The sequence below is a fragment of the Vulpes lagopus genome, chromosome 7 (assembly GCF_018345385.1).
Source record: "Vulpes lagopus strain Blue_001 chromosome 7, ASM1834538v1, whole genome shotgun sequence".
Taxonomy (NCBI): domain Eukaryota; kingdom Metazoa; phylum Chordata; class Mammalia; order Carnivora; family Canidae; genus Vulpes; species Vulpes lagopus.
Window position 1 is genome coordinate 99,366,443 of NC_054830.1, and position 27,339 is coordinate 99,393,781.

Here is a 27,339-nt window from a genome sequence, read left to right on the forward strand (position 1 = left end):
TTTTTAAAAATCTCTACTTTCATGACCATTTTCAGAAAAACTGCCAATTTTTAAATATTGGGAGTCTTCTCTAAGATAATTAAGCTGCTTCTCAGCTTTTCTTACCATGTGTTCAGGAAGCTACCTTCTTAGATTCAGGGTTAGAGTTAGGGCATGTGCCCAGTATTTTGCAGTTCAGGGACCTCTCCAGAGGGTTAGGATTAGATTTAGGGTCAGAGTTACAGATCAGGGTTAGGATGTGTGCCTACAACCTACCATTTTATTTTATCTTTTAATGTTTCAAGTTTTTATTTAAATTCTAATTAATGTACAACCTACCATTTTAAATAGAGTTGAAAAATAGAACCAATTAACAATTGTGACTCTCCCTATCTATAGAAAATAATATTTAGAGTTTTAATTTTAATATGTGCATGCATCAGGAAGAAAGTAATGGAAGGAAAAAAAATACAGTAAGAAATTTAATCTATTATTTTTCAACCAGGTGGTTTTATGATACTAATACATAAGAGAATTGGTCATTTGTTATTAGACCATAGATTGATTAGGATTCTGCATTTTTTCATAGTCGTCAGCATAGTGTTGATACTGATCAGTGAGAAGAGGTTGATTCGCTTCATCCATGTTGCTTCTGGCACGAATCAGGCAAGAAGCACCCGCAAAAATGACTGCAACCAGTACTAAAGCAGCAACTACCGCTATGGTAACAATCTCAGGAATACTAAGATTCCGACCTATTGGAGAAATAAAAGGAGAACAACAACAACAACAACAACAACAACAACAACAACAACAAAAAACAGTAAAATAGTTGCCACCCAAAATCAGATATCTTGAATTTAGGCACCGTTGTAGGCATTTTACCAAATTCTTCATATGTAATTTTTATTGGCCAGCATTGCTGATGATAGCCTGTCATCTTAAAGGCACTTTTTAACTTCTCATTATAAGTGGACCCTATTGGGATAGTTATTATTAATTCCATTTTAAAGGTTGAGAAAATGATTCTGTAGAGTGAGTCATTTGAGGTCACTTGGTTAGTAGGCACTAGAGTTGGTTTTGAAGACCAAGTCTTTCAAAACCCATGTGCTGTGCTCTTCCACTACAACTTACTTGCCTTTGTTGAGAAGAGATTGGAAATGAAGCAAGAAATTTTCAATTTCAAAATCTAAGAAAAAGTAATACAGAGTATCTCACTCCATTTTTTTTTTCAGAATAAAGATAAGGAGGCACCATTATATAGGAGAAAAATTGGGGCATATTACATGGGCATAAACTCAAAATTCATCCTCTCTGCCTACTAGAAATGTGATCTTCGACAATTACCCTATCTAAGGTAATCATGGCTGGTCCTTCTTCCTTATCTGTAAAATGAAGATAACAATACTTACCTCACAGGGTTGTAGGGATTAAATGATAGTGCACTATAAAATCAACTTAACTCCAGGTCAGAGTGGGCTCTCAACAAATGTTAAATTCAATCTCTTTATCCCAAAATAAAAATCCAAATAAAACCTTTTAAATATAAGTAGAAAATATAGGCTGTAGAATATTGTGATTACCTTAAAAGTCAATAAATTTGCTTTTGGAAATTTCCACAGTAAAGGTACATTTTCAATACTCACTTGGCCATTGAACTTCGTAAGTATATCCCAGATTGTCTGGAGCGGTAACAAACATTTCTACGTTGGTAACTGGAGGCCAGAATGGTACCATATTGTATTGTCTATTATGCCCAATAGGGGCATTTTCCAATGGAAATGTGGATACATCTAAAATACGGCAAAGACATCTTGTTAATAGACATGATAAAGTTAGTATTAATAGATTATTATGTTCTGAAGGTGATCCGAAATATTCTAGGATAACATAAAAATGTTCTTTTATATTTTAAACTGAATAAAGACATAAAAATAGTTTCACTACTGAAGAACAGGGAATTGCATTAAACAAAGTTCAAATGCTTTGAATACAGCACTAACATAACATCCAATAGATCAAGAAAGTTTGAAAGCAGGGAAGTTTTAGTATTTTATCATCTATGGTGATCATTAATTGTTCTATTTTTAAATTACAGAAACTTATTTGAAAAATTAATTAAACTTATTTTTCAAAGCTTAAAAAAGATGGACCTGTAGTTTGTTGTAGCTTCATTTAAAATTTAAGTATGAGAGGTCCTGTGGAAGTTTATCCTTGAATATGTCCTGTGGAAGTTTGTCCTTGAATATGAACATATCTGTATAGTATTCTTCACTTTTCTCTTTTATCTTTAGAGATAAAAATATTAACTTATTCCCAGATTTTACTCTATTAGAAAAAAACACTTAAAATTTTAAATCAACGTCCTGGAATATTATTTACTTCCTGCCACCTCTCCTCTTTCTACTTAAATACAAGTTACAGGCATTTATATTATTAGTGAGTTTCTGCCAGCAGGGATAAAAAGAGTGGTATGTTCCTTGTGGCAAAAGATTGTTCTTTTTTGTTGTTGTTCTAATTTACGTTGATACAACTAAACCAGATGGGATATCTCAAAACCAGAGTTGGACGGGGACTTGGGCAGGACATGAGTGGGAATATATTTAGAAGAGTGGGATATATGAGAAATTAGATTTTCTGTTTGCAAGTAATATATTACTTGAAGAGTCACTGTGATCCTGGAAAGCACAGAAGAGTATTTTAGCACCTACCTTGAAAAACAATTGATCATAGAAATGGCATATAGTGTTTATTTTTTTGTAACTTTTAATTTACTGTGCATTAATGCTAATTAAATATTTATCTATTTAAATCTGCTGAGCTCTTACCAATGCCAGACACTGGTCTAGGCACAGAGGTGATGGCACTAAACAAAATAGACAAAATGCCTGTCTTCAAGGGACTCACAATTTTGTGTTTTATTGTTAATTATTTACTAAAGTTAGATATTTAAGTTAATGATTTAGATAACTCTTTGACTTTCCATTTCACCTTTTTTATGAAATCCTGACTTGATCAACCTCAACCCAATACAGCATCAGCTGTATGATAGTTATACCCATTAAAATGAATGGAGGAATAATCATAAAAATAACACACAATAACAGTGAGATTGTCATAAAATTTGCCTATACAAGACCCTGTAGCGACTCCCCCTCTCACAGGTTCATCCAGCATCCCTCAGGATCTCGCCCTGTTGTCCCTCTGACCTTATTTTCCACCATTTTCTCTCCACTATGCACCAGCCACTGTGGCACTGTGGGCTCCTTTGTTCATCGAGGGATGATCTTCCTCCATGTATTTACATAGTACTCCATAAAGCCTTTCCTGATTTTCTATTTCTACAGACTTCCCCCCATCTAACATATTATATATTTATTTACATATTTTTACTGTCATTTCTACTGACAACTAGGTGAGTCCCAGGAGGGAAAATATTTTTGTGTATTTTATATGCTACTGTATTTCTGGTACCTAAAAGACTATGTAGGGAATTGTAGGTGCTCAAATACTTTTTTTTTCCAGCTTTACTGACGTACAATTGACAAAAAAAAAATCGTATGTATTTAAGATGTATGACATGATGATTTCCAAATGGTCAAGAGGTATGGGAAAACTATTGAATATCACTAATCATTAGAAAACGCAGATTAGAACCATAATGATAGATCACACGTTTTATGATGGCGATTATCAATAAGAGAATAGATAACAAGTGATGGCAAGAGTATGGAGAGATGGGAGCCATTGTGCACTGTTGGTGGGAATTGGCGCAGCTCCTGTGGAAACAGAATGAAGTTCCTCAAGAAATTAAAAATAGAACTACCATATGATCCAGCAATGCCACTTCTGGGGGTTTATCTAAAAGATATAAAATTAGTATCTCAAAGAGATATCTGCACCCATGTTCATTGCAGCATTCTTCGCGATAGTCAGGATATGGAATCAGATAATAATTGTGAAAGGATTTTAGTGTGTGTGTAATTACTTCATTTCTCAAAGGGTATAATAGTAGTGATTGGTCTGGAAAATGCATAAGCTGCTTCTTCTGAAAAACTCACTGAACTTCTGGAGTACTATATTTAAAACTTAATTCACATGATTTTCATTAAAAAAAGAATCGAACTAAGTGTGCACATGGATACAAAATGTTAGTGAATAAAAATTAACATATTAAATAAAATTTGGATGCTCTATATTATACTACCGCATATCTAATGAGAGGATTCTTTAACAGACATTATCCTGTGAATGACTATAATTTCTCTTCAGCTGTAAAATATAATTCTTATTCCAATCTGACCCTAGTAATCTTATAATCTTAGGATTTTTGAAGAGTTCTCACTATTTATAAAAACCGTTTAATACATTTTGAAAAAATAATTCCATCCTCCACTCAGACTTATTTTCAACAAAGACTTCTGCCATATGGAGAGTTTTAGAAATTTTTCCAATCTTTTTACTTTCGCTCTAACATAGTTGTTCTATCTGATTGTTTTTCAAGGGACATTTGCAGGTACATGGAATGTTTAAGCAGGAGGCTAATTGTCAGTGTTTAGTGTTCATGAAATTTGTAGGTGTTAACATTGGCTTGTCCTATAATTTTATGGCCATATTTGTCAGAAATATGTTTCAGGTTCCATATTTTTTGTTTATGGTAACTTCCCCCTCACTACTAGGCAAATAATTGAGAGACCATATGCTATTTATAGCACAATCAAAGGGAGTAGGAAGAAAATAAGAAGCAAAGGTGTTTATTTGGTTCATCAATGACCTTTAGCAAATTGTTATGAATGTGAAATAATGATCTTTTCAATCAAGATATATTTTCATGGTTGAAAAAAAGCTCCCCCCCTTAAGAGGTTTGTGAGAGAAACCAAGATTCTCGACTTCCTCTTACTTCTTAAATAAGTGTTAAATAAGAAAAACTTACTAACAGCAATGGCATTGTGAATGGCTGAATAACTATGGCCTGTATATTGTCTGGTTCCCAGAAGTGTATGTCCAACGAAAGTTTTTGTTCATTCCTAAACCTATTAACTCCAGTAGGCTTGTTAGTGTCATAAAAGCAGTATAGCTAAACATATGTAAAATGATCATTGTGATTGTGAAAAGAGAGGGATGTTGTTTTATATTAAACATATGAATGCTTAGGAAAGATTTGTTGAAGATGAATGCCTAAGATATTGGGAAAGAATTAAGAGTGAGCAATATGGTTATAAAGATAAGGTGGGCGTTATGAAAATCCAAAATAATACTGCACTCATGGCATCTCAAGGGTGGTTAATTTCTAGTTTCACTTTGAAAAAATAGACATTGTAAGTTGTAGATAATTCATTATGGTTGTAGCTATGTATCTAAATACATATGAAAAAACGTGGCACTCCAATCAGTGAATTCATAGCAGATTGATGAGTGAATATTTATATGTAAGTTATTTGTTTCTTCACTGATTTTCTGATAGAACATATGATTTTGACCAACACATTAGTTAATAGTCCTAATCAGGTTAAATTAGAGGCTTCTACTGTACATACACATACACAAACACACACCACTTAAAGAAATAAGAGACTAACTGAATTGGATAGGCAAATCTATAGATAATTAATCCCCAACATTATATTTATGTGTGTGATGAAGCAAAGGCACAGAAGCCAAAATTTAGAATAGTTTTGAAACATGAAAATGCATGATGTTTAACCAATAGAAGCACTTTCATTGTTTGAAAAGTAATGTGAGCCTCTTAGCTGAGTAGAAGTGAAGAGAAAGTGGCCTTTTAAATGATATTTTAAAAATGCATTAAATGAAATTGAAAGATATTTTCTATGCTGTGATAAAAAAAAAACCATTAACTAATCAAATTGAACAAAATTTCCATTTGTAAGAGGCCAGAAGTAATAGAAATCAGGACTGGATTGTGAGTATAATTTTTTGTCTTTTAGCTATCGAAGAAGAGCTCAGTAAGATTTTCTTACAATGAAAATGTTCAAAAAAAAAAGTAGTGCAGATGTTCATTAGAAGATATGGTGAAGAAAAAATTGGGAAGCATGATAATTATCTTTTCATACTAAAAATAAAAAGGGATTATGTGCCTCGTCCAGGTGAATGCTAATAAATAGCATCTGACAACCATTGTAAGAGATGTTTTGTCTAGTTTGGGATATTTGGAAACAGCTAGATATCATAGCTCTTTTATCCTTATTTTGAAGTGTAGTGTAGATGTGTCAAGTGCTTACTCTGTAGTGATAACTATACCACCTAAACAGTCTCCTTGCTGAGCCTGCAAAAAAGAATATGAAAATGTCTCACCAGCCTTATATCTCCTCAGCCATTCATCAAAAACTGCATCAGTGAAAGTATGTAGGAGAACAAAAATAGGATCATTTGGGGATAAATGGGTTTGTCCCCCTGTTCCATTCAGAAATAGATGAGCCAAATTGTGAAGGCTTCGAATAGCAGGGTCATACTTTCCTGTGGGATCACTGTAACCTAGATATAAAAATAGGGGTGAGAATAGTAAAAATCATCACAAATATCTTGCTTCTCAAATCAGCAGCAGTGATTATATTGGGAAACAATTTTTCCTAAGCTTGTCAGGCCAATTTTTACCTTAATATAATAGCATTGCTTCTTTGTACCTATGGTTGGTGACATTTCTTGCTATAACCAGAGCTAGGTTAGCTTTAAGCTAGTGGCATGACATTCTAAATGTAGCCTCTAGGTTAAAAATAATGACCTGCAAAGGATACCAGTCAAAATACATAGAACACTCTATTTTGACAAGGCAAACATTGGTCTAGTGGAAATAAAGACAATGGAAATCTTGAGCTTCTACTATAAACTGCTGATGCAATTGGGAGAACATCTCTCTGATTGTCCTGAAATTAAATTGCCAGATATGACTTCAAGTTTTCTACCTTATTCCTTTTGACTGTCAGCATGTTTACTTTTGGAAAGTTACCTTATTTTTGTGGAAACGTCACAATTTCTCAGAGCATTATTATCATCTCGGTACTAGTTTTAAATATCTGGAAAACCTTTTTGTCGAACCATTTATATAACTTTTGATAATTATCTATATTCTCTCTATATATAATGTATTTCCCATATTCTATATGATACATATATGATATTCCCACCCAATATGTGCATTTCCCATATTACATGTATTATATGCATTTCTCATGTTATATATTCCCCATATTATATATTTTCCATACACATTTTCATAGTATATATATATATCATGTATATACATTGGGCAGAAGGGGAGGATAGATCACAAAAAATAGAGGGTCTATGATGTGGGATGGAGTGATAAGTGTTCCTGTTTGGATTTAAGAATCAGAGGTGGGAGAGCAGGGAAAGTTTACATATTATAAAATAAAATTAGAATTTAAAATATATTAACCCATTTGTATAATTATGCTTACTCAGCTTACTCATTGATTTAGTCATGTTTCATACATTTATTCCATCATTATTTTTTATTTATAACCTGTTTAAAGGTTGCTTGCAATGTACATAGCGTGCTGGTAAGCACTGGTTCTTTCATACATTCTGTCAGGAAATCAGTATAACTTGTCTTTTGATTGGGTTTCAATAAGATGTAATTTGCACATTCTTTTAGAAATTAGTGCTTGTGGCCTTAGTTTATATATACCAGTTTAGTCAAAACATAATGATTATTTATTGAATAATCTCCAAATCAGTACATTCATATTTAGTTATTAGAATTAACATAAAGATAGAAGAGAATGGTATACAGTTTTGATGACAAAAGGGGAGAGAATTGAAAATAATGATTTTACATGATTTACATATCGAGTATCTCAGATCATGGAGACAGATCAATTCCCATTCTTTTTCTGGGGGAGGAATCTAATACGTTTAACGCTATATTTAATGTGAATTTTAACAATAAAAGATTTATAGTACATTAAATGTGATTCTGTTGTTTTAAAACCTTAAATACATATCAATAATGATTTAGAGATATCAAAGTTTATAGTATAAAGAGACCAGACATAGAAAATTTGGATTTGTAATTGTGCTCTATTCCTGAGTATCTTGGGATCTTCATTTTAGCTCTTTGGTCTTTAGTTTCCTCAGCTTTAAAATACTATGAATTAAATAAGGAAGTCAAATTAAATATCATTACATGCTAATTTGAATTTTGATAGACCTTTAAAAAAAGTTACAGGACAATACAAACTTAAGTGAAATATATGCCCTAACCAGGGTTTATTGGCTGTCAACTAAATGTTTAGAATTTTTTGTTATTTTTTAAGAAAGATTTTTTATAAACTCTCAAATACTTGAATATTATTTGACTCTACTAGAATTTGCTATAGCTATATACATACTGATCAGCCACCTAACAGATTTGAGTTCAAATACTTTTTAGGTATTTAAGAGATTGAAGAATAATTTCTAAGCGCTTCTCCTCTATGATAATTAAAAAGAGTTTCATGGTCTGACACTTTTCTTTAAGAAGTTCTTTCTTGAGCAGAGAATTGTGACTACATCATAACTGGAGGCAACATTCATGTAAATTCTCAGGATCTATATGGTTTTTAAAGATTTTTCAAAGAGATCTGAATGTGAATAGTTCAGTTAACTGTGAATTGAAAGCACTGATTTCTTTTACTTACCTTCCACTGTGTTTCGGAAACTGTTAGTAGAATTGGAGTAAAAAGGAGGGGTGTCAAATAAACCAACTTCCAAGCACTGAGCGACATCCTGTGGTTCAGGAAGACGTTGCACCATTGGTCTAGCCACATTTCCAGCAGGATTTCTCCTAATTGGCCCACCCTCAGTACCTGGGAAAAGGATGGGGTATGTAAATATTTATAGGATACTTAGAGATCTGATCTTTGCTCTTTAATTTTTATACATAGCAAGAACATTGAAATACAGATTTTCCTTGGTAGAAGACAAAATGTATAAAATACATACTTAGGGGCATTACAGTGAGAAAATTTCTGCTCCCATTTCTGGGATCAGAGTTAGATGTGTGATTTATAAAATCATTGGAAGAAAAAAATGATCACAGTAACAGATAGAGGTCCTGGTATTTATTTAATCAATGTATATTTCTGTAATGAGACTATATTAACATCAAAATTCCTTGGAAAGTTGAATTTCACCAAAATAACCTCGTAAACCTAAATTCCACACTGAAATCTATATTTCACATATATGTGAAATTTTGTACTCAAATGCTGTTTGTTTCAAGTCTTCAGAGAAATGCAGAAAAACAATCTAAGATCTCTTTGGTAGGTGGTCTACATTTCAATTGATCCATATTTTACAGCAATTAATGTAAGGAATAATTAATTTTTTTAAAAGGCAGTAAGACAGGCAAACAAAGCTGTAATATTAGAAGTAATAAGATAGATATCTTAAGGAAGCCTCGGAGGGAGGGATGGAAAGAAAGAGAGGGGAAGAGACAGGAAGGGAGAGAGGGAGACAGAGACAGAGAGAGAGACAGAGATAGATTGAGAGATATTACCAATCCCTTCCATTTGGATGACTCCAGAAGGGTGTCATTAAGGAAAGAAGATTTGCAAAGAGCCCTGAAGGACTGAGGGAATTTTCAGGTGAAATAGGAGAAATGTTACAAGTCAAACATTTTAGGCAGAGGTAATAATAAGAGATGACAAGCTTTCTCCCATCTATAAAATAAGCTCCATCAGAACAAGAACTCTGTTCTGGCTCGACAGTACATCCCTTAATCTTGGCACAGTGCCTGGCATATAATAGATGCTAAATTGTAGTTTGGAGCCTGTTGATGTATGGAAAGATCACATTTTCTCTAAAGGGCCTGTTTAGGAACTAGGTTGCCTGGAGTACAGGGCAATGTAAGGTGGGAACATTGAACATTCACTATATTGTGCAGAAATAAAGAGCGGTATGAGAAAGTTATATTTAATTCAATAGTAAATGAAGAGAAGTCTAATGTAGGTGGGAGAGGAGGAGATTGGTTAGGAGCATTTTGCATTTGTCTGTTCCAGTGGTCTCCAGAGAAGTATGTGTGTGTTCTAAGAGTAACAGTAGATGCAGAATAATCCACTGGGTTGGGAGAGGTGATATTACAATCTCAACTTGCATTCATTTTACCTCACTCATAAAGCTTCCTATATTGTAATGTTTATAATGAACATAATTATTAATACCTGAGGAATTAGCATAGCAAATTTATTTACATAATATAAAAATAAAAACATGCCAATATTGAGATTGGAAAGTAAATGAACTTTTGTAGGTTATACATTACTATTAAGACTTTCAGAGACCACTGTCTAAAACTATCGATTCAAGCTTATGATTTAGAGATTATTATTTGGGAGCTGTCAATAAATTCCAATAAAAATTATAGATTGCATGAATTTTAAAAACACTACATTCTAATTTGCCCTCGTGTAGTTTCATAGTGGAGAATTCCAATAGTAAAGAAACTAGTTTAAACCAGTTTAATTTAACCCAGGGCCATTTAGATTTGTTTGCACATGGACAACCTCTTCCAGCCAATGCACCTAAAAACATCATATGGTTTGGAGTCCTATGGAGTTTTTGTGCAGTAAGGAATGAAAAGTTCTGAGTGTCTGAAGGAGAAGATAGATGGTAATACTGTGTAGAAAGAACAATATTTTTCATGTGATGAATCAAAGATGATGTTTTACTGGCTGGAAGAGGCTTAGGTGTCAATAAATCACTCTTTCGAAGTACCAGGTTTGGCACATTAATGGAACATTGGAGAGAAATCATGCAACAAGCACATGAAATCACAGGCAGGATCATTTCATCCAAGAATAGCAATACAGAAAAGAAAGAATCCCTAGGAGAATTAGTAAGATAATGTATTAAAGCATTTTGCACCATATCAGGTACATAGTATGTGTTGAATAAACTATTAGTTTCCTTTTATTTTTCACAAGCCTAATAAATAAAATGCTTGGTATTTATATCTTGAACTAAGGTAAGGAGTAATCTTCAAATTTGTCTCACTTAAAATACATAATCTTCAATTTTTCATGAAACTACGTATCCTGGTATGAGACTTATACTAATTGACAAAAAAACTGTGATAAAAACTTCTCTCCTAAGCTATAATTTTACTCATTTTAAATGTGCTATAGTTTGGTATCCAATCATGTGTATGATACAAAAATGTCTGGAAAAAATTCCCAGGCCAAAATGCAATAGCCTCCTCAGAAAGAGGTTAATGTTTTGGTATCTAAAGATATATTGATTCTCAATTTCATTTCAAGGTGGGATCACTCATTCATCATGCCAGACAAATTTTAAAAAATGTATTCTAAGTTTTAAACTTCTACAGAAAAAAATTCATATACTGTCACTTCCCTTATTTCTATACACAGCTAAATCATCTAATGGTGAAAAAAATCTACTGATTTTTTTCTATTTAGAATATTCTCTTTTTAAGAATATCCCTTTTTTAAAAGACTTTATTTATTTATTTATTTATTTATTTATTTATTTATTTATTTATTTATGAGAGAGAGAGAGAGAGAGAGAGAGAGAGGCAGAGACAAGCAGAGGGAGAAGCAGGCTCCATGCAGGGAGCCTGATGAGGGACTTGATCCTGGGTCTCCTTGATCCTGGGTTGAAGTCATCACTAAACCTCTGAGCCACCCGGGCTGCCCAAGAATATCCTTTTTAAAGTTTATAAAGGAATTTAATATTTTAAGCTTAAAAAATATGTAAAAGGTACTATGAGGATAAATAAAATGAATTTCCATAAATCTAGTTTTTGCATGGAAGGACAAGTTTAAAATAACCAAGCATGCCTGAGGAAAAATAAGATGGGATAGGGAGACTCTAATAATTAAGACTTTGTGTTAGTACCACAGAGACTAGTAATGTGATCCAAAGAAGAGAATGGCACACCCAGGAACAGATCTGCATGCAGCAGAAACTTGACCTGAGGCAGAAGTGGCATTTAAATCACTGGAGAAAGGATGCTAGCTAGGACAGCTGGTTAAGCACTCTATGTGCTCGCTTTGAGAGAAGTGGAAGTAGCTGGCAGACCTTTTATGTGCAGTATCTTTTTTTCTCTTTTCTTTTCTTCTTTTCTTTTCTTTTCTTTTCTTTTCTTTTCTTTTCTTTTCTTTTCTTCTTTTTCTTTTCTTTTCTTTTCCTTTCTTTTCTTTCCTCTTTCTTTCTTTCTTTCTTTCTTTTCTTTTTTTAAAAAATATTTTATTGATTTATCCATGAGAGGCACACACACAGAGAGAGAGAGAGAGAGAGAGAGAGGCAGAGACACAGGCAGAGGGAGAAGCAGGCTCCATGCAAGGAGCCCGACGTGGGACTCAATCCGGGGTCTCCAGGATCATGCCCTGGGCTGAAGGCGGCGCTAAACCGTTGAGCCACCAGCGCTGCCCTATTTCTTTCTTTTTTAAAGATTTGTGTGAGAGAGAAAGAATGTGTGAGCAGAAGGAGGGGCAGAGAGAGAGAGAGAGAGAGAGAATCTCAAGTTGACTCCCCGCTGAGCAAGGAGCCCTATGTGGAGCTCCATCCCATGGCCGTGAGATCATGACCTGAGCTGAAATCAAGAGTCAGGCACTTAACCTACTGAACCACCCAGGCGCCCCAGTATCTTCCTTTTCTTAAAGATGTCCCTCATATCACCTTCTGGTTTCGACCCTTGGGACCAGAATTTTACTCTTTGGGCACTTTCAATCTTTCTGTGTATTTCAGATTTCCCAGGGAAACAATTTTCTATGAAATTCCAACACAAGACACATGACTACTAAGTAGTGCTGAGTGTGCTAAGAGGATAAATTTTATATAATCATACATTTCCAAAATAAAAGAGTGAGCAGTGCACTGACCAAATTGCTCAAGAAAAGCAGTGTAAAAATGTATAGAGACTTTCTGTTCTCCCTGGAACCTTAGAGAATGCCTTGAATAGCTCCTGTGTTCAATGAATATACCTGTACATTGATTCTCTATAGCAAAAGTAGATTTTATTCTGCAGTCCTTAGTAGAATGAAGGGGCTTCTGGCAGCACATTTAATCCTTTAGTTAATAGGGAAATCTGAATCCTGGATGTCATTTGGAACTTACTATTGCAAAGGGTTCCCAGGGTATCATAATCCTCCAAGGATTCGCAGACCACTCGCCATTGAGAAAAGACAGAGTTCAGGCTTATAAGAGTGGAATCAAAGTTGCTTCTTGATCCCATCAGGTCATCAGTGCAAATGTCACAGACATTCTTCCCAGTTGCAAAATTCCAGTAGGGGAGGGAGAATGAAGGATCCTGCAACATTTCCTAGATCACAGAAATTCTTGTTAGCATTCTCGGCTTTTGTTTAAAATTCTCCCTCTTTGGTGTCTGAGGAGCCAGAGGAATTAAATGCCTTATTTAACAAAGCTTCTAATATACTACAAGGAGTCATTGAGGCACTAGAGAGACTGGAATTCAACTCATTATAGAGAAGTTTCTGCAAATGGTTTTTTTGGAGGGAAAAAAGTCTTCCTTTCTTCTTTAAGCAGGTAATTACATCTCTCTTAGTTATGCCAAAAAATATTAATAATAACTTCCACTCCTTGACATTTTACCTCGTTTTGTTTTCACATCTTTAATTCAAGCATCACTACATCTGGGTCTGGAGCCACATCTAGCCTTTAAATATGTAGAGCAACACTTTTTGCTTGGTTTCTGGCTTTCAAAATTTAATTTAAATGACCTTAGGCCTTTAGATTATGGTTTTTAAAGGGTTTTTTGTTTGTTTTTATGTGGGTTAGCAAGGATAGAGGAAGAAGCCTGTGGATTAGAGTGAGGCAAACCTCAGTGGTGCATTCCAGTTTTTCCAAGCACCAGCTATACAGATTTGACTTTTCATAGGTTACACAGGCTCTCTCACACTTACCTTATCTGCCTGGGCACTGAAGGTATTTTACTTAAAGACCCCTGCCTCAGAATCTAAACTGTTAAGACTTGGATTTCTGCTTGAACCTAATACTGTCAGGAAATATTAAGTGGAAGCAAAATATTTTCTTTGTGCATACTGTTCTTTAGACCAGGGACCAATTTTCCCTTCAGAGCTGACCTCAACAATTTTAAAAGTACTGGACTCAAGATCACATGCTCATTTTATTGAGTTCCCTAAAACACACATTTATTGTATTTGTTCTCATTCCTTTAGGTCTTTGGAGAGACGTTTAGAGTGTGGGATTTAAATGTAGAGAGTGCCATTGTTTTATCTCACCTCCAAAGCATTTAGTACATTTCTGCTTTTTTTACTTTCAACCCTTTCTAGGAAGCATTTTCTTGTCCTCAGGGTATTTCAGAGGACCAAAACCTTTCCAAGGCATCCTTGGTTATTGATCTCTGGGGGTTTAGAGTCCTTGTTAGAAGCCATTGTTCTGGTTCACAAAAATTAGTGACAGCTTCCAAGGGATCATTAAGAGTCAGTTTGTGGTTCAGAACTGACATTTGGGAGCTGGAACATATTCATGTGGCATTTCAACTGTGCATTACATTTAGACTGTAATTTGTTGGATCCCTTGTGCTGTTGGGTTTTAAAAATGTAAGTCATAGAGGTTGAAGTTTACACAGGCAAAATCGAAGCTTTTAGATACTTTCCACCTGCCCTTTCATTTTGGCGTGCCCATGGGAAAATGACTTGAAGGCATGGAGATCTGGAGTTGATTACAAATGACAGATTTATCTACTTATAATCTACTAAATGTCTTACTTGTAATCAGAACTATAAAATATGCAGTTCAGAGTATCAGATGAATTAATTTAATCACTCTCAACTTGCATATATTTGGACTACCTTCATACCAATATTTTATTCTGTATTTTAGTGTATTAATTCTCTCTCTTCTAACCATTTATTTTCTTGTGATAATGCTGAACACAAGCATACTGTGAGTCAATAGATGAATCTAAACACCTTCTATGCCCTCAGATGTTTTTGGATTAATTTTTAGATTTTAATTTGAGGAAAGGAATACATTTCACCTAGAAAATGAAATCTATTTGTGGATTTCCTAGTTGAGATCTAATAATTTAAAATTTCATATGGAAATACCGGTAGTTTTCTCAAGAAAAAGCAGTTGGTAAAAGAAACAAGAAAGTGTCAGTATTAACTTGAGGTTACAATGTGGTTTGAGCTTCTCTGCTTAAAAATAAGCAGGAAATACTTATGCTTGGGGTGAGATTCACTTTATGCCAAAAAAATTGATGCTATTTAAGTAAAAATTGCTGTCTGATTGATGTGATGTTTTTAGTTGGTTTCTTCTACAGGCTTTGAGGTGGAGTTCAAGGAAAATATGACAATATAAATGGAAAAGATTTTTTTTTATAATTTCAACCTTGTAATATTAGAATCATCAGCCGTCATGCTGGGTATATATATGGGAGTTGGTAGACTGAGAAGTGTATGCACACTTGTTTCATCCAAACCAGGAGGAGGGGGTATTAGTTTACTTTTGAGAAGGAAGACATAGCAAATGAGACTCTTTATTTGCAAGCTATATGAAGATCATTTTTTCAATCACAGAACTGTAGACTATGTCCGACACTTTAAATCACGCCTCCAAATGTCTCAGCTGGCTCCCTCATCATCAATACTACTTTCTTTTCCCTTCACAAAGATAACGATTAATTAATGAGTAAGTAAATCAGTACAGGGAGAAACCTCACAGAATGTCAAAGGCAGATTAATAACATGAAATTGCTTTGCCATTACATGTTCATTCAGGTTGTTCCAAACACAGTGAATTAAGATGACTTACAAACAAGCCACATGTCTGAAAAGGACCCGCAAATTGAAATGTTTCACACATACCTGCATGTCTCTCTCCAACTGCAGTAGGTGGTATCTGTGCCATGTGAGAAAAGCTGGTCCTTCATGAGAGAAATCCACCTCACCAAAGCTTTCCTGTCCTGGCCCAAGGAAAGTCTTTTTGACTGAGTAATAGTGTGTCCAAACAAAGTAGTTATAAATGGAAATGTTCTCAAACTGTGGTGTGTTGCCATCTGGCCCAAATATTTCTTCTGATCTCCTGGTTGCAATGACAAACTGAGGGTGAATTGTGTGCTTTGCCATATCCAAGGCCTGGACAAAGTGGTTCTTCTCTTCTGTATTCAAGGCCAGGAGGTTTCTCCTGACTTCAAGGGTACAAAATTCAAACATGAAAACATCTGTCTTGTGAGCATAATCCTAATACCTTGTCCCATTTACCCACTAATGATAATTCACATGTATGCATTAATCATTTTATACTTTTTAAAAATACCCCTTACTAAAATGCCATCTTTAAGCCTACTTTCTTCCCATTCACTCCCATGCCCCCGTACTCTAGGATTTCTGTTAGCTTTCTTTAATCTGTGGACTTTCTGATTCTGTGTTCTAGTGTTTATTTCTGCTCACCATTGGTATATTTGGGAAGCTGTCTACCTTTTTAAAATCATAAGCTTTGCAAAAACATAGTGTAGTGGTTAAGAGCAGAGACTTATTTTATGACTCTGAACACATTTTTCTAAGTCTCAGTTTTTTATCTGTAAGGCATATATTAAAACAGTATCTGCTTTATGGAGCTATAAAGATTAAAGAGTACATGCATAAAAAGCAATTATATCAGAGCTAGCCTCATAACAAAGACTCATTAAAAGTTCTGCTAGACCCTTGGTCCAATGTTTGGCACATAGAAAAAAAATATTGCTAGATTTACTACTTAGAGCTTTGTTGTTCACTGCTATTTCGTAGGACACAGGTGGGGCTCATCATGTAAAATGGCTGACCTTGGGTCATCCCAGCGGGCAGTTTCCTTTTGGGTTAGCAAGGGTAGTGGAAGAAGTCATGGGTTAGAGCTAGACTGACCTCAGTGGTGAATTCCAGGTTTTCCAGGTCCCTGCTATAGGGACTAGACCTTTTTGAACCTCACTTAGGACAATGAACATAACTACCTTGAGAAGTTACTGAAAGGTCTAGTCATAAGTACCTAGCACCATTCCTTGAATTGGATGGTTGCTCAGTAAGTGTTTTAGAAGAAAATCACATCACTCAGAAGATCTGAACCTTAACCTTGACTCTTTAAACTGTATAAACTTATTAGCCTCTCCAAGTCTCAGGTTCCTTAACTGAGTTATGGGATTTCCAGGTGTTCTTTCAGCTCCACTGATTTAGGCTTCTATTAAGAGCATTGAGTCTCAGGAAGAACTGTGTATACATTCATATCCTACTTACCTGTGAGAACCTTCTGATCACAGGCAGCTCCTCTCCATCCTGGACGGCAAGTCCCACAGTTGTGTCCTGAGAAATTGCCATTGCAGTGGCAGGTCCTGTTGAAGAACCGTGTGGGCCAAACCTCCCGATCATCTCTGCCATCATGGGGGTAATGGTGGCTGTGGGGTCTGGAGTCTGCTATCACTGCCTCACACCTCCCCCGCCCTGATGAGGAGCCACAGGGGTCAGTCCCAGGCCCAGACACTGGGGACAGGTCTGGGCAACACACACCATTTCTCAAGGCCTCAACAGTGGCACACTCTCTTGGGAATTGAGCCCAGGTCTGATGGAAAAAAAGCAGGAACAAGAAGATGCTTCCCAGAGAGAGGAGTTTATCAGCTTTCATTCTGCTTTAAGCAAGAGTGAAGAACAAATCTCTGCTCTGCAGCCCTTTGTGTAGGGACTGAAGCACATAAATAAAAATCAGGCTGAAAAGGAGAAAACAAAATGAAATTATGCAAGTTTTCTTTCTTTCTGTACTGTTATAAACAGGCATGAGCCCTTCCCAACCCCCTTCAAAATGCTTTTCGTATCTGTAAAATGACATTTCCAGCAAATCATAAAAATAGTAATTTACCTTTAAAAAGTTGACATGTATAATACCTACATAATTAAATCTCCTGTCCTAGCATTTATTTTTCATTTTAAATTTCTATTTATTAAAAAAAACTCATCATAGATGTTTTTTATCAAAAGCATTCATTAGCAGGTCACAGCCATTAATTACATTTAACTATGAAGCTGGAAGAAGAATTGGAAGCAGACTTTCAGCAAGTTAATTTCCGTGACTTAAAGTCTCCCATCCTAATGGAGTTTTGGCGGGAGTCCACCCATTCCCCATAGAGCTTCTCTCCAGTACCTTACACTCCGGAGGGGATTCTCTGATGAGCCCCTCTTAGAGCTGGGTGTTTTATATTTGCTTCTCCCCTGATGTCAGAGCTGTTAATTGCATGTGGGTTTCTGCTTGATAACTAATCCCAAATCTGCCCACCCCAACTGGGAGGGGCTGGTCCTCTTCCCCCCACCCTTTACTAATCCCCTTTCACTCCAGTGAGTTTTTGCTGCCCTTTAAGTACTTGGTTAGCACATGATTCCCTTTCCCACTGATTTTCTTGTGATGCTTAAAGTTTTAAGAAAAGGTCAGAGGCACTAATTTGGAATACCAGTCAGGGAAACTAGAGAGCTTTTGTTTTCATTGTAGAGATTTAGGTTTTTTCCCCTTTGATTTTGTATTTTTAGAGGATGAAATGATATTACTTACCTTTTCTTAGTGACACAAGAGCTAAACTACTACTTGTATCTGATGGTAGCTTTTGATTGTGTTTGGTCTTGAAAATAGATGCTGCCATTTTTATTGTAGTTGTAGTAGAAATAGAGATTAATTGTAGTAGAAAATATAGAGAATAACTATAATAGAAAAGTCAGCAGATACAATTACACCAAATCACATGGCATTGCCTTTCATGATGCCTATTGGTGTTGACAGTTGGATACTCCAGCTCCTTTCCCTCCATTCCGGTAGTGTCCATCTTTGTTGCAGAGCATCACAGGATCACTGCTACTTCTGTTATTTAGGAGATGACCACTGAACGGCTCCTTTCCTGCTTTCCTTGCAAGCAGCCTCAAGTCAATGGCATTAATTTTAAATTTAAAAAACGTTGTGGTAATTTTAAAGGCTTCATTCAAGCATTAGACAATGTCTCAAGGTTTCATATGCACTCAGGGCAAACTTAATTGTGAAAAATAATGTATATTTAGGTAGCCTTTTGGTTATTTTGATTTTTCAATCTGACTTCTTACTGGATCAACGTAGATTATCATTTTTCTCTCCTGAATAAAGGTGATAGTAATGTACCATTGGAGATTTCACAGTTTTGACAAAGGAACTGAAGTCACGTATGGTAACATTAGGAGAACTGAGTGATGGATATATGGAAACTCTGTATTATCTGTGTAATTTTTCTGTATATCTAAAATTATTACAAAAACACTGTGTTTATTTTAAAAACTAGGTAATCTATTCATATGTATTCACATATATATTCATGTGTGCAAATATAAGTATACCACAGTGTGTCACATTATGTTGAAAGAAAAAAATAGTAAGGCTTTGCCCATTACACCTCCTTGTTATATAATTCCTACAGTTACCTCAGGATACCCTGAATGCAGTGTGATACACAATAGGCATAATGTGAGGGCATCAGTATCAAATCACATGTTATTAATTAAATATAAGAATAAATATAAAATAATGTTCTGATCTTTTCTTTCTGGACCCCTCTAGGAAATTGTGAGAATCCCACCCTGGAGATTACTACTAAGGATGATCTCATCCCGTCATGTGGAATTCTCTTATTAGCTGGTGAATCCCAAGTTAAGAGCTCTAATAGCACTCCCTCCCCAGAGGTCCTGACTTATATATCCAACTGCCTGCTTGCTACATCCACGTAGATGCCTAAGAGATTCATTGATATTTATAAAATGTGTTCCTCTATCTTTTGCATCTCAGTAAATGGAATCACTGTTCATCCTGTTGCTTTGGGAAAAAAACAACACACAGAAGTCATTGTTTTTCTCTTCTTTGTTTCATGCAACCTACATTTATTAATGGGACTAATGGAGTCTAACTTGAAGCCATTGTTAGCTCCTACCTGCCCTGTGGCAACTAATTTATCTCTTCACCTTCCATGCTTAACCACACAGGAGTCTAATCTCAACACAGTATTTTATTCTCCACTTAGTAGCCTGAGAGGACTTTAAATGTTGATACCTGGTTACCACTGCTCTCCATAAAAAACCCGTCAATGGCTTCCAAACGCATGTAGAATAAAATCCAAATGCTTACAGGAGCCTACATGATCCGGCCCCTCCTATCTCTGGCAACCTCCTGCCATCCATACTGTTACATCTTTGTTCAACAGCAAACTTATTACCCCCTCTGCCATGTCCCCAGGTCTTTGTATGACCTGCCATTTCACTTCATTCAATGCTCTGTCCCAATGTTAACCTCTTCAGAGAGGCCTTGTCTGACAACCCCACCTGCCAGTTCCTAACCCCATCATTCATACTTCCTTTTGAAGACTTACTTTTCATAGTACCAAACACTGCCTATAATTTTTATTTTGTATTAAATTTTTCACTGTCTCTCTCACTCATCAGGAGGCAAGTTTTTGTCTTTATTTTTTAATATTGACCTGAGAGATCTTTAGAGAGTCATATAGTCACTTTTGTTTTTAAACAAAGTAGGACTAGATATCTGATTTATTTACTCCCAGCCTAGTGATTCATTTTCATTCCCACTAAAAGGGATAGACACAATCTACCTCCAGTATTTTTATTACTTACTATTAATGCACATCTATTATTTCCTAAATATTATACATACACCATTTTATGTAACATTATATACATTTTAAGTTATACATTACATGTTATACATTAATATATTATTCTTTAAAATATTATTAAAATATTACTTTTATTCCTCTTTTGCAAATGAAGATACAGAAACTCATAGAGATTAAAAATTCTTTAAAAAGCATGTAGTTTGTAAGTGGCAGTTTCAGGTTTGGAAGTGAACTTCATTTGGTTCCAAATCTAAATGTTTGTGCTTTGTAAGTACTAAAAAAGAAGGCTAGAGAATGGAAAAAGTGCTGTACTTTGAGTCAGAAGATATACCAGATGTACCTCAGTAAACAAGTGCATTCATTTCCTTGAGTCTCAGTCCCTCATCTGTAAGTTGTATGTAATAAAGAGATATTGTTGGGGCAAATAAGCTGCAGACAATCAATACTACTTTAAGTACAAGAATCAAAGGAAGACATCTTAAAGTAAATGAAAAATGAAATACTGAAATTAATATCTTATAACTTAGTAGACTGGAATACATTTTACAGTGTCTTCGTTATTACTAAATATCCAGTCAATGTTATGAATAGTCCTGTGGAGCAAGAATCTCAGCCACTGAAGAAAGGAAAAGCTGAAATGGCAGTATCTATTAATTGCGAAAACCTGGAAGTAGGTGACAAGAACTACATTTTACAAAAAAAAAAAAAAAAAAAAAAAAAAGAACTACATTTTACGACATGTGGTGCCATCATTTCTTAGCTTACTGGTGTTTTCTAAAGCTAGTGGAAAGTGTGAAAAGAAAAAAAATGTACTTATATCTTTCTTCTTTGAACACTGTAGAGTGGTTAAAATCCAGCAAAGTTATTCATAGCATAGGTCAGAAATGAATGTTAAAATATATGTTCAGATAAAAAAAATAAAATAAAATAAAATAAAATAAAATAAAATAAAATAAAATAAAATATATGTTCAATACTCCTTGGCCTACTGAGAAATTATTGCTAAGATTTCTTTCGTGGAAATTAAGTTTTACATGGCAATTTTTTAAAGAATGGGGCTGTTCAGAAATACACATATTAGCAGCATAAGAAGACTTGTCAGGAATCACCTTTGGTGTGTGTTATATATGCTCATAGCTGATGTGAAAATCGCATCTCAGGAAGAAGGACTGATCCTTACTTCCTGTTTTTTCCTTTCAAGTCTTACGGATGTCATTTATAAAAGAAGTTATTAGAAATATAAATGATAAGGACCAGGAATTGAGCTTAAATTGAGGAGAAAAAAGCTTTAGGAGCATCTTAATTTTCTCATAAAAATTGCTAATGAATATTAATATCTTTCATGATCATTTGTGGCAAATGATACTGAATATATTCATTGTCCAATTGGATTACATATTATTAAATTATGTGCTTACTTATACTAAGCTTCGATTAATGGCTGGAATTCCAAAGGCATTAAGGCAACTCAAAGTCGTCTGTTAGGTTGGTCATGTGCTTTTACCTCATGGAGAAGCTTAAATTCAGTGAAAGCAAAGGGGAAGAATGTTAGACCTGTGTTTTTGTGTCATTAAGCAGAGTTTCAGTCAAACACATTATTTCTATTTTAGGGCAGAATATTTGAAGTTGAGGTCTCATAGAGAATGGTCTTTGACAAAACCTGCTATTAATTTCTTATTTGAATTTTCAAACCTTTACACAATATTGCAAATACTGTTATAGGACAGTTAATAATAATTTGACTTCTGCCTAGTGAAATTCTTTCTTGCTAAGGAAATTTTTAAAATTTAAAGTATTTATTTTGCTGATGGTTTATATTTGTCTTGTTTCAGCCAATGATACTGTAAGATTTCCCTACAGAAAAATATTTCTACATACATGTGTGTTAGGCATCAAAGACAGAATAATCAGAGATACTTATGTTGGACTTCCATTGCTTTTGTAGTTAAAATTATTGTGCTGGGTTGACTGGGTGGCTCAGCAGTTGAGCGCCTGCCTTCGGCCCAGGACACGATCCTGGAGTCCCGGGATCGAGTCCGGCGTGGGGCTCCCTGCATGGAGCCTGCTTCTCCCTCTGCCTATGTCTCTGCCTCTCTCTCTGTGTCTCTCATGAACAAATAAATAAAAATCTTTTAAAAAATTATTGTGCTTATTTCTGAACATTATGTCTGCACTATAATATTGGTAAAATTTAAAGTCTCTGTTATCTTGACATTTCTAAACCTATCTCTGTGGTCATCATTATAGTCGTTTTCATCTTATTTAACACTTACTGTGTGCAAGAGACTGAACCAGGGCTGATGCTTTGAAAATTATGGGTAATATGGCTCTTATAGTCAAAGTGCTTACAAAATAGTTAAATGTGCATATATATAATATGTGTGTTTGTGTATGTATATATAAAGAGGGCAAGAGCAAGTGAGAGAGAGTGCACATATTGGCTAATTTATTACTTCTTAACCATATTTTGAATTTATGTAGGAAAGAGAAAAATATTAAGCTTATATAATCTATATCAATAATGTTGATAGTTTCTGTTTTAACTTTTATTACCATATTCATAATATAAAATAAGGGAATAGTGATAAATTTTACTAGTAAAAAATTATTTAAGAAGGCACATAGTGAAAAAGATGTCAATGTATACATAAAGAATATTAAGCCATTTTTTCTTGCTCACTACTTCAAAAATCTAATGTATATATTATAATTTTAATTTATATATAGAGTATTATTTGTAATAGTTGCACATGTAGATGCCTATTATATGATATCTATATATAAATATAGTAAATAGTAAATACAGTATATAACATATGATATATATGTGTATACATATGTATATGTATGCATATGTGTGTATGTATGTGTATATATATAATTTGTGGAAGTGACTTCTCTGGAAATTCGTCTCTGTGTTTAATTTGATGCACATATAAAATGGACATTGAGGCTTTTTCTGAGGTATACCTTGCATGAGAGATTCCTATAACATTGAGCTATATGCCAAGGAAGAAGAGGAAATATACATAGCTAGTCGTCTCTATTTCACTGACCAACCATTAAGTATTTTAACGCTTCTAAATAGCCAGCATAATAATTACAAATATCAATGTTGCAGTTGGAAGATTCATATTTTTGAGATGTAGATTTCATTAGTGATTCCTTGTTTCACTTGATCCTTTTTTTCTTTGACCATTGCTTATACTGCTCTTTAGAAATCCTCTGACAGAATTTCTAAATAGATGGATATATCTCATGGATAAAATTCGTCATATACCAGTCAATGTCTCAACCATAAAAGAAAAGTAGGAACTGGCCCTCTTCCTCAGTGAATGTACATCTGGCTGAGAGAATTATGATCCCCAAAAGATGCTTGCTAAAATGCCTGATAGTACACAAGAAATGGAAATTTGGCAAAGGGTAAGATCATTATGGATTGATGCATGATCAGTGTTCTCTTTCAAGGCAGAGTCTGAGGGAAACAGTATTGATGCTTGGGGGTTGATTGTAGTGCTGGTCTGGCGCCAAGATAATATTCTGGGCTTATGTTGCTGTTAGTACAATGGAATGGCTATCACATACTTGTAAGATCATTAAAAATTCGTTAGCTACATAACTGCTTCTGTGATAATTGTCTTCATTGAGGAAGAAGCCCAGGTGGAGATGAGGAACTCACTGACCCAAAAGACAAATAGATGTTGAGTAAAAAATGTGAAATTCAACCCCTGGCCTAGTCTGTGAAATTGGGAGGAATTCTGTGGGCTAGAAAAACCAGGGACATTTTCAGCTGTGAGAAATCAATTATCATTTCTTAGTAATCCTATACCAAATAGGAAGCTAAACAGGATGAGACTTCTCAGGGGTGGCAAAAGCACTTTCCCCTTTCAGAGCACTTCTGGTCCCCATTCACAAATAATGCCATGACAAGCGTTAAAAGATGTACAAAAGGTTGTGGCTGTTCTCTTTGGAACATTGACCAGACTGCTGCATTGATTTTTAAAAGTATCTTCACTAAAGTGCAATAAAATGAGTGCTACCAGAAATTAAATACTGCTAACCAAAGAAGATGCTCTGAGTTTTAGATTAAGCTCCTCTTTCTTACTGCCTAATTGAATGACCAATTGATAATTTTATTATTTAAGCAGAACTTTAATAGAAACTGCCCTTACTGCTAAAGGACATGGGATAATTCTGAGGCCAGAAAAAAAGATTAGCTTTGGGAATTGTCAGAGAGGGAGCAACTCAGAACTTACTGATTAAGTGGAGAAGTAGTATATTCAAGAGCAGGTAATGATGGGAGGAACTTGGAGAGAGAAATTCACTGCCTTTAAGGACAGGTTGTTTATGGTCTATAGGCCAAAACACAGCCCTCCTTTGAATAAAAAGTCATTGAAATCCTATAAGAGGTTAAAATTTCTTTAAAAAGCCATTCCCTTAAAAGTTAAACTTAAACTTTGAAATATGCAGATGCAGAAGTGAGGCTGTAGAAAGGTTTTATCATAATCAGTGTCAAATTTACTCAGAAAATAGGATGAAATCCATATGCAGTAATGAATTGAAGAAGATCAAACTAGCTTATCTGCATTTCAAATAATTTTTTTCATTGAAATAACATCATAATTTTCCTATTTATAGAATAGGAAAATGAAACATTAAAAAGTTAAAATTAGGGGATTCAGAGATATATTAAAAGCATTGTCAACATCAAGGGACTTGTATGCTTGTGTGACTACTGATATTGTTTCTTATAAGTAGTTTTGATATGTTTTGAAGGGTTATCACTCTTTCCTTTCTCCCTTTACACATCCACACACAGGCACAAACACACCCACACACACATAGACACATACCTTCCTTATCCTAAAACTTGTATGGTCTGAGGGGATTTTGGTAATGTAAATCAAATTTAGATAAGAAAGCAGTTTGGGGGGTTGGTTTTGTTTTGTTTATTCTAAGAAGTTTGAAAAAAAGGTTTGAAGAGACAACTAACATTTGGTGAATGGTCACATTAAAGATACTCCTTGAATTTTTTAGATAACCTTTGAGATGTCAGGCCATGGTGGAAGATTCCCATACCCTTTCTACTTCTTCCCCAGAGCCAAAATTTACCTTCTTTTCCCTCCATATTCCCTCTGATAATCCACCATGGAGGCTGGACCTCAGAAGTTACACCACAAGGGGAGAAAATGAAGAAGTTGGCCATGCTGGTGTGCTGGGGGCCAGGTAGTGGGTGGCAGGGGAGGGGTGCTCAGAGTTCTGAAGGTGACCTTGGGCGACCAAGTCAGGAGGATATGCTGAGGAACATGTTCTTTTTTTTTTTTTTTAAGATTTTATTTATTTATTCATGAGAGACAGAAAGAGAGAGAGGCAGAAACACAGGCAGAGGGAGAAGCAGGCTCCAGGCAGGGAGCCCAATGTGGGACTTGATCCCGGGACTCCAGGATCATGCCCTGTGCTGAAGGGAGGCGCTAAACTGCTGAGCCACCCAGGGATTCCCTGAGGAACATGTTCTGCACTGGAGAAGGCATTCTGAATTGCTGTCACCTCATGGCCTCTGAACGGTTGAGAAACATCCCTTAAATGTAAATTAAGTAGATGGTTAAAATGAATTCTGTCTAAAACTGAGTGGGTTTTATCAGTTAAAGCTTTTATTTGGGTGTGCTCTACCACCCTGCTCTTACAAATTAGAGTCACAGCAGAGTTACTACTGTAAAAGAATTTTCTGCACTTGATTATTCTCCTGGAATGTTCCGTGTGAGAGTGTCTGTAGGGAACAATAGTCTTCAGGCAGAAATGCACACCATAAAGAAAAGTAGAAGAAAACAATGTGTTGATTTTCTTACGGGTCGCACTGAGAAAGTGAGGCAGATTGTAGTACACTATTCCTTGTAAATGTCATGTCTGTTTATTCACATGTATTGTTTCCAGTATCTAGAAATTCTTGAGATTTATGAAAAGGTTTTGTTAATGTCAGCAGTGTCTTCTTACCTTGTTAAAAACTTGTAAAAATTCCTATATATGGTTCTAAGAAAAGTGCTTATGTAGATTCTGTAGGGAAAGGCCCTTTGTTTTTATTAGGAAATGACCTATTAGCAGTGTTTATGTCATATTTCGTATCTTTCAAGGGCTCATTAATTTCCATTGATTGATTTTTATATTTTCTGATGTTGTTGCATAACATAACTCTTTGTCTGGGCTGTTGGTAGTGAAGCTATGCCTAGTTTAACCATTCATCATCAACCCTTCGTCTCTGTGGACAGCAGTAAGAGAAAAGCACTCAAAGAAGACTTATAAAATTGGGGGCACATTTGCAACCCATTTTACATTAAAGCCTCACACAAACTCTATAAGATACATATTCTTACTTACAGAGGTTCATAAAATTGAAATGATTTGCCTGAGTTTGTATACCATAAGTAAGCAATCTGGGATTGAATGTGTTTTCTTAGTCCCATCTCCAGCAACATTTCCATAACATTACAGTTGATTGTAGTTGTGTTATTATATAGTTTGAAATAAACAGGACAATTGTGGCAGGATATGGGGATGAAGAGAGCACAGAGGGAATTGTAAAAAGCAGTCTGAGGGACTATGAAATTGGTTGATAGGAGACATGTTTTTCATTTATGAGCTCATGAGACTATAAAAGGTTATATAGTCTTATAACCTTTAAAATAAAATTCCTTGTCTAACTGCAGTGCAATGTTCTGGGTGCTATTTGAGTCTCCTTTCTGTCA

The 27,339-nt window shown here is 35.1% G+C and overlaps 1 protein-coding gene across 1 annotated transcript in view; it reads right to left on the reverse strand.

Moving 5' to 3' along the window:
- Positions 1-528: 528 nt before the first annotated feature.
- The window catches only part of TYRP1 (tyrosinase related protein 1), a 62,085-nt gene continuing 35,274 nt past the window's right edge, over positions 529-27,339 (reverse strand). Inside the window, exons 2-8 of the mRNA XM_041760527.1 lie at positions 17,211-17,677; positions 15,810-16,132; positions 13,075-13,279; positions 8,637-8,804; positions 6,292-6,471; positions 1,626-1,772; positions 529-734 (exon numbers count right to left, since the gene is read on the reverse strand). Of these exons, the coding sequence (XP_041616461.1) occupies positions 529-734; positions 1,626-1,772; positions 6,292-6,471; positions 8,637-8,804; positions 13,075-13,279; positions 15,810-16,132; positions 17,211-17,595 (1,614 nt within the window). The 5' untranslated portion in view covers positions 17,596-17,677. The remainder of the gene's footprint in view (positions 735-1,625; positions 1,773-6,291; positions 6,472-8,636; positions 8,805-13,074; positions 13,280-15,809; positions 16,133-17,210; positions 17,678-27,339) is intronic.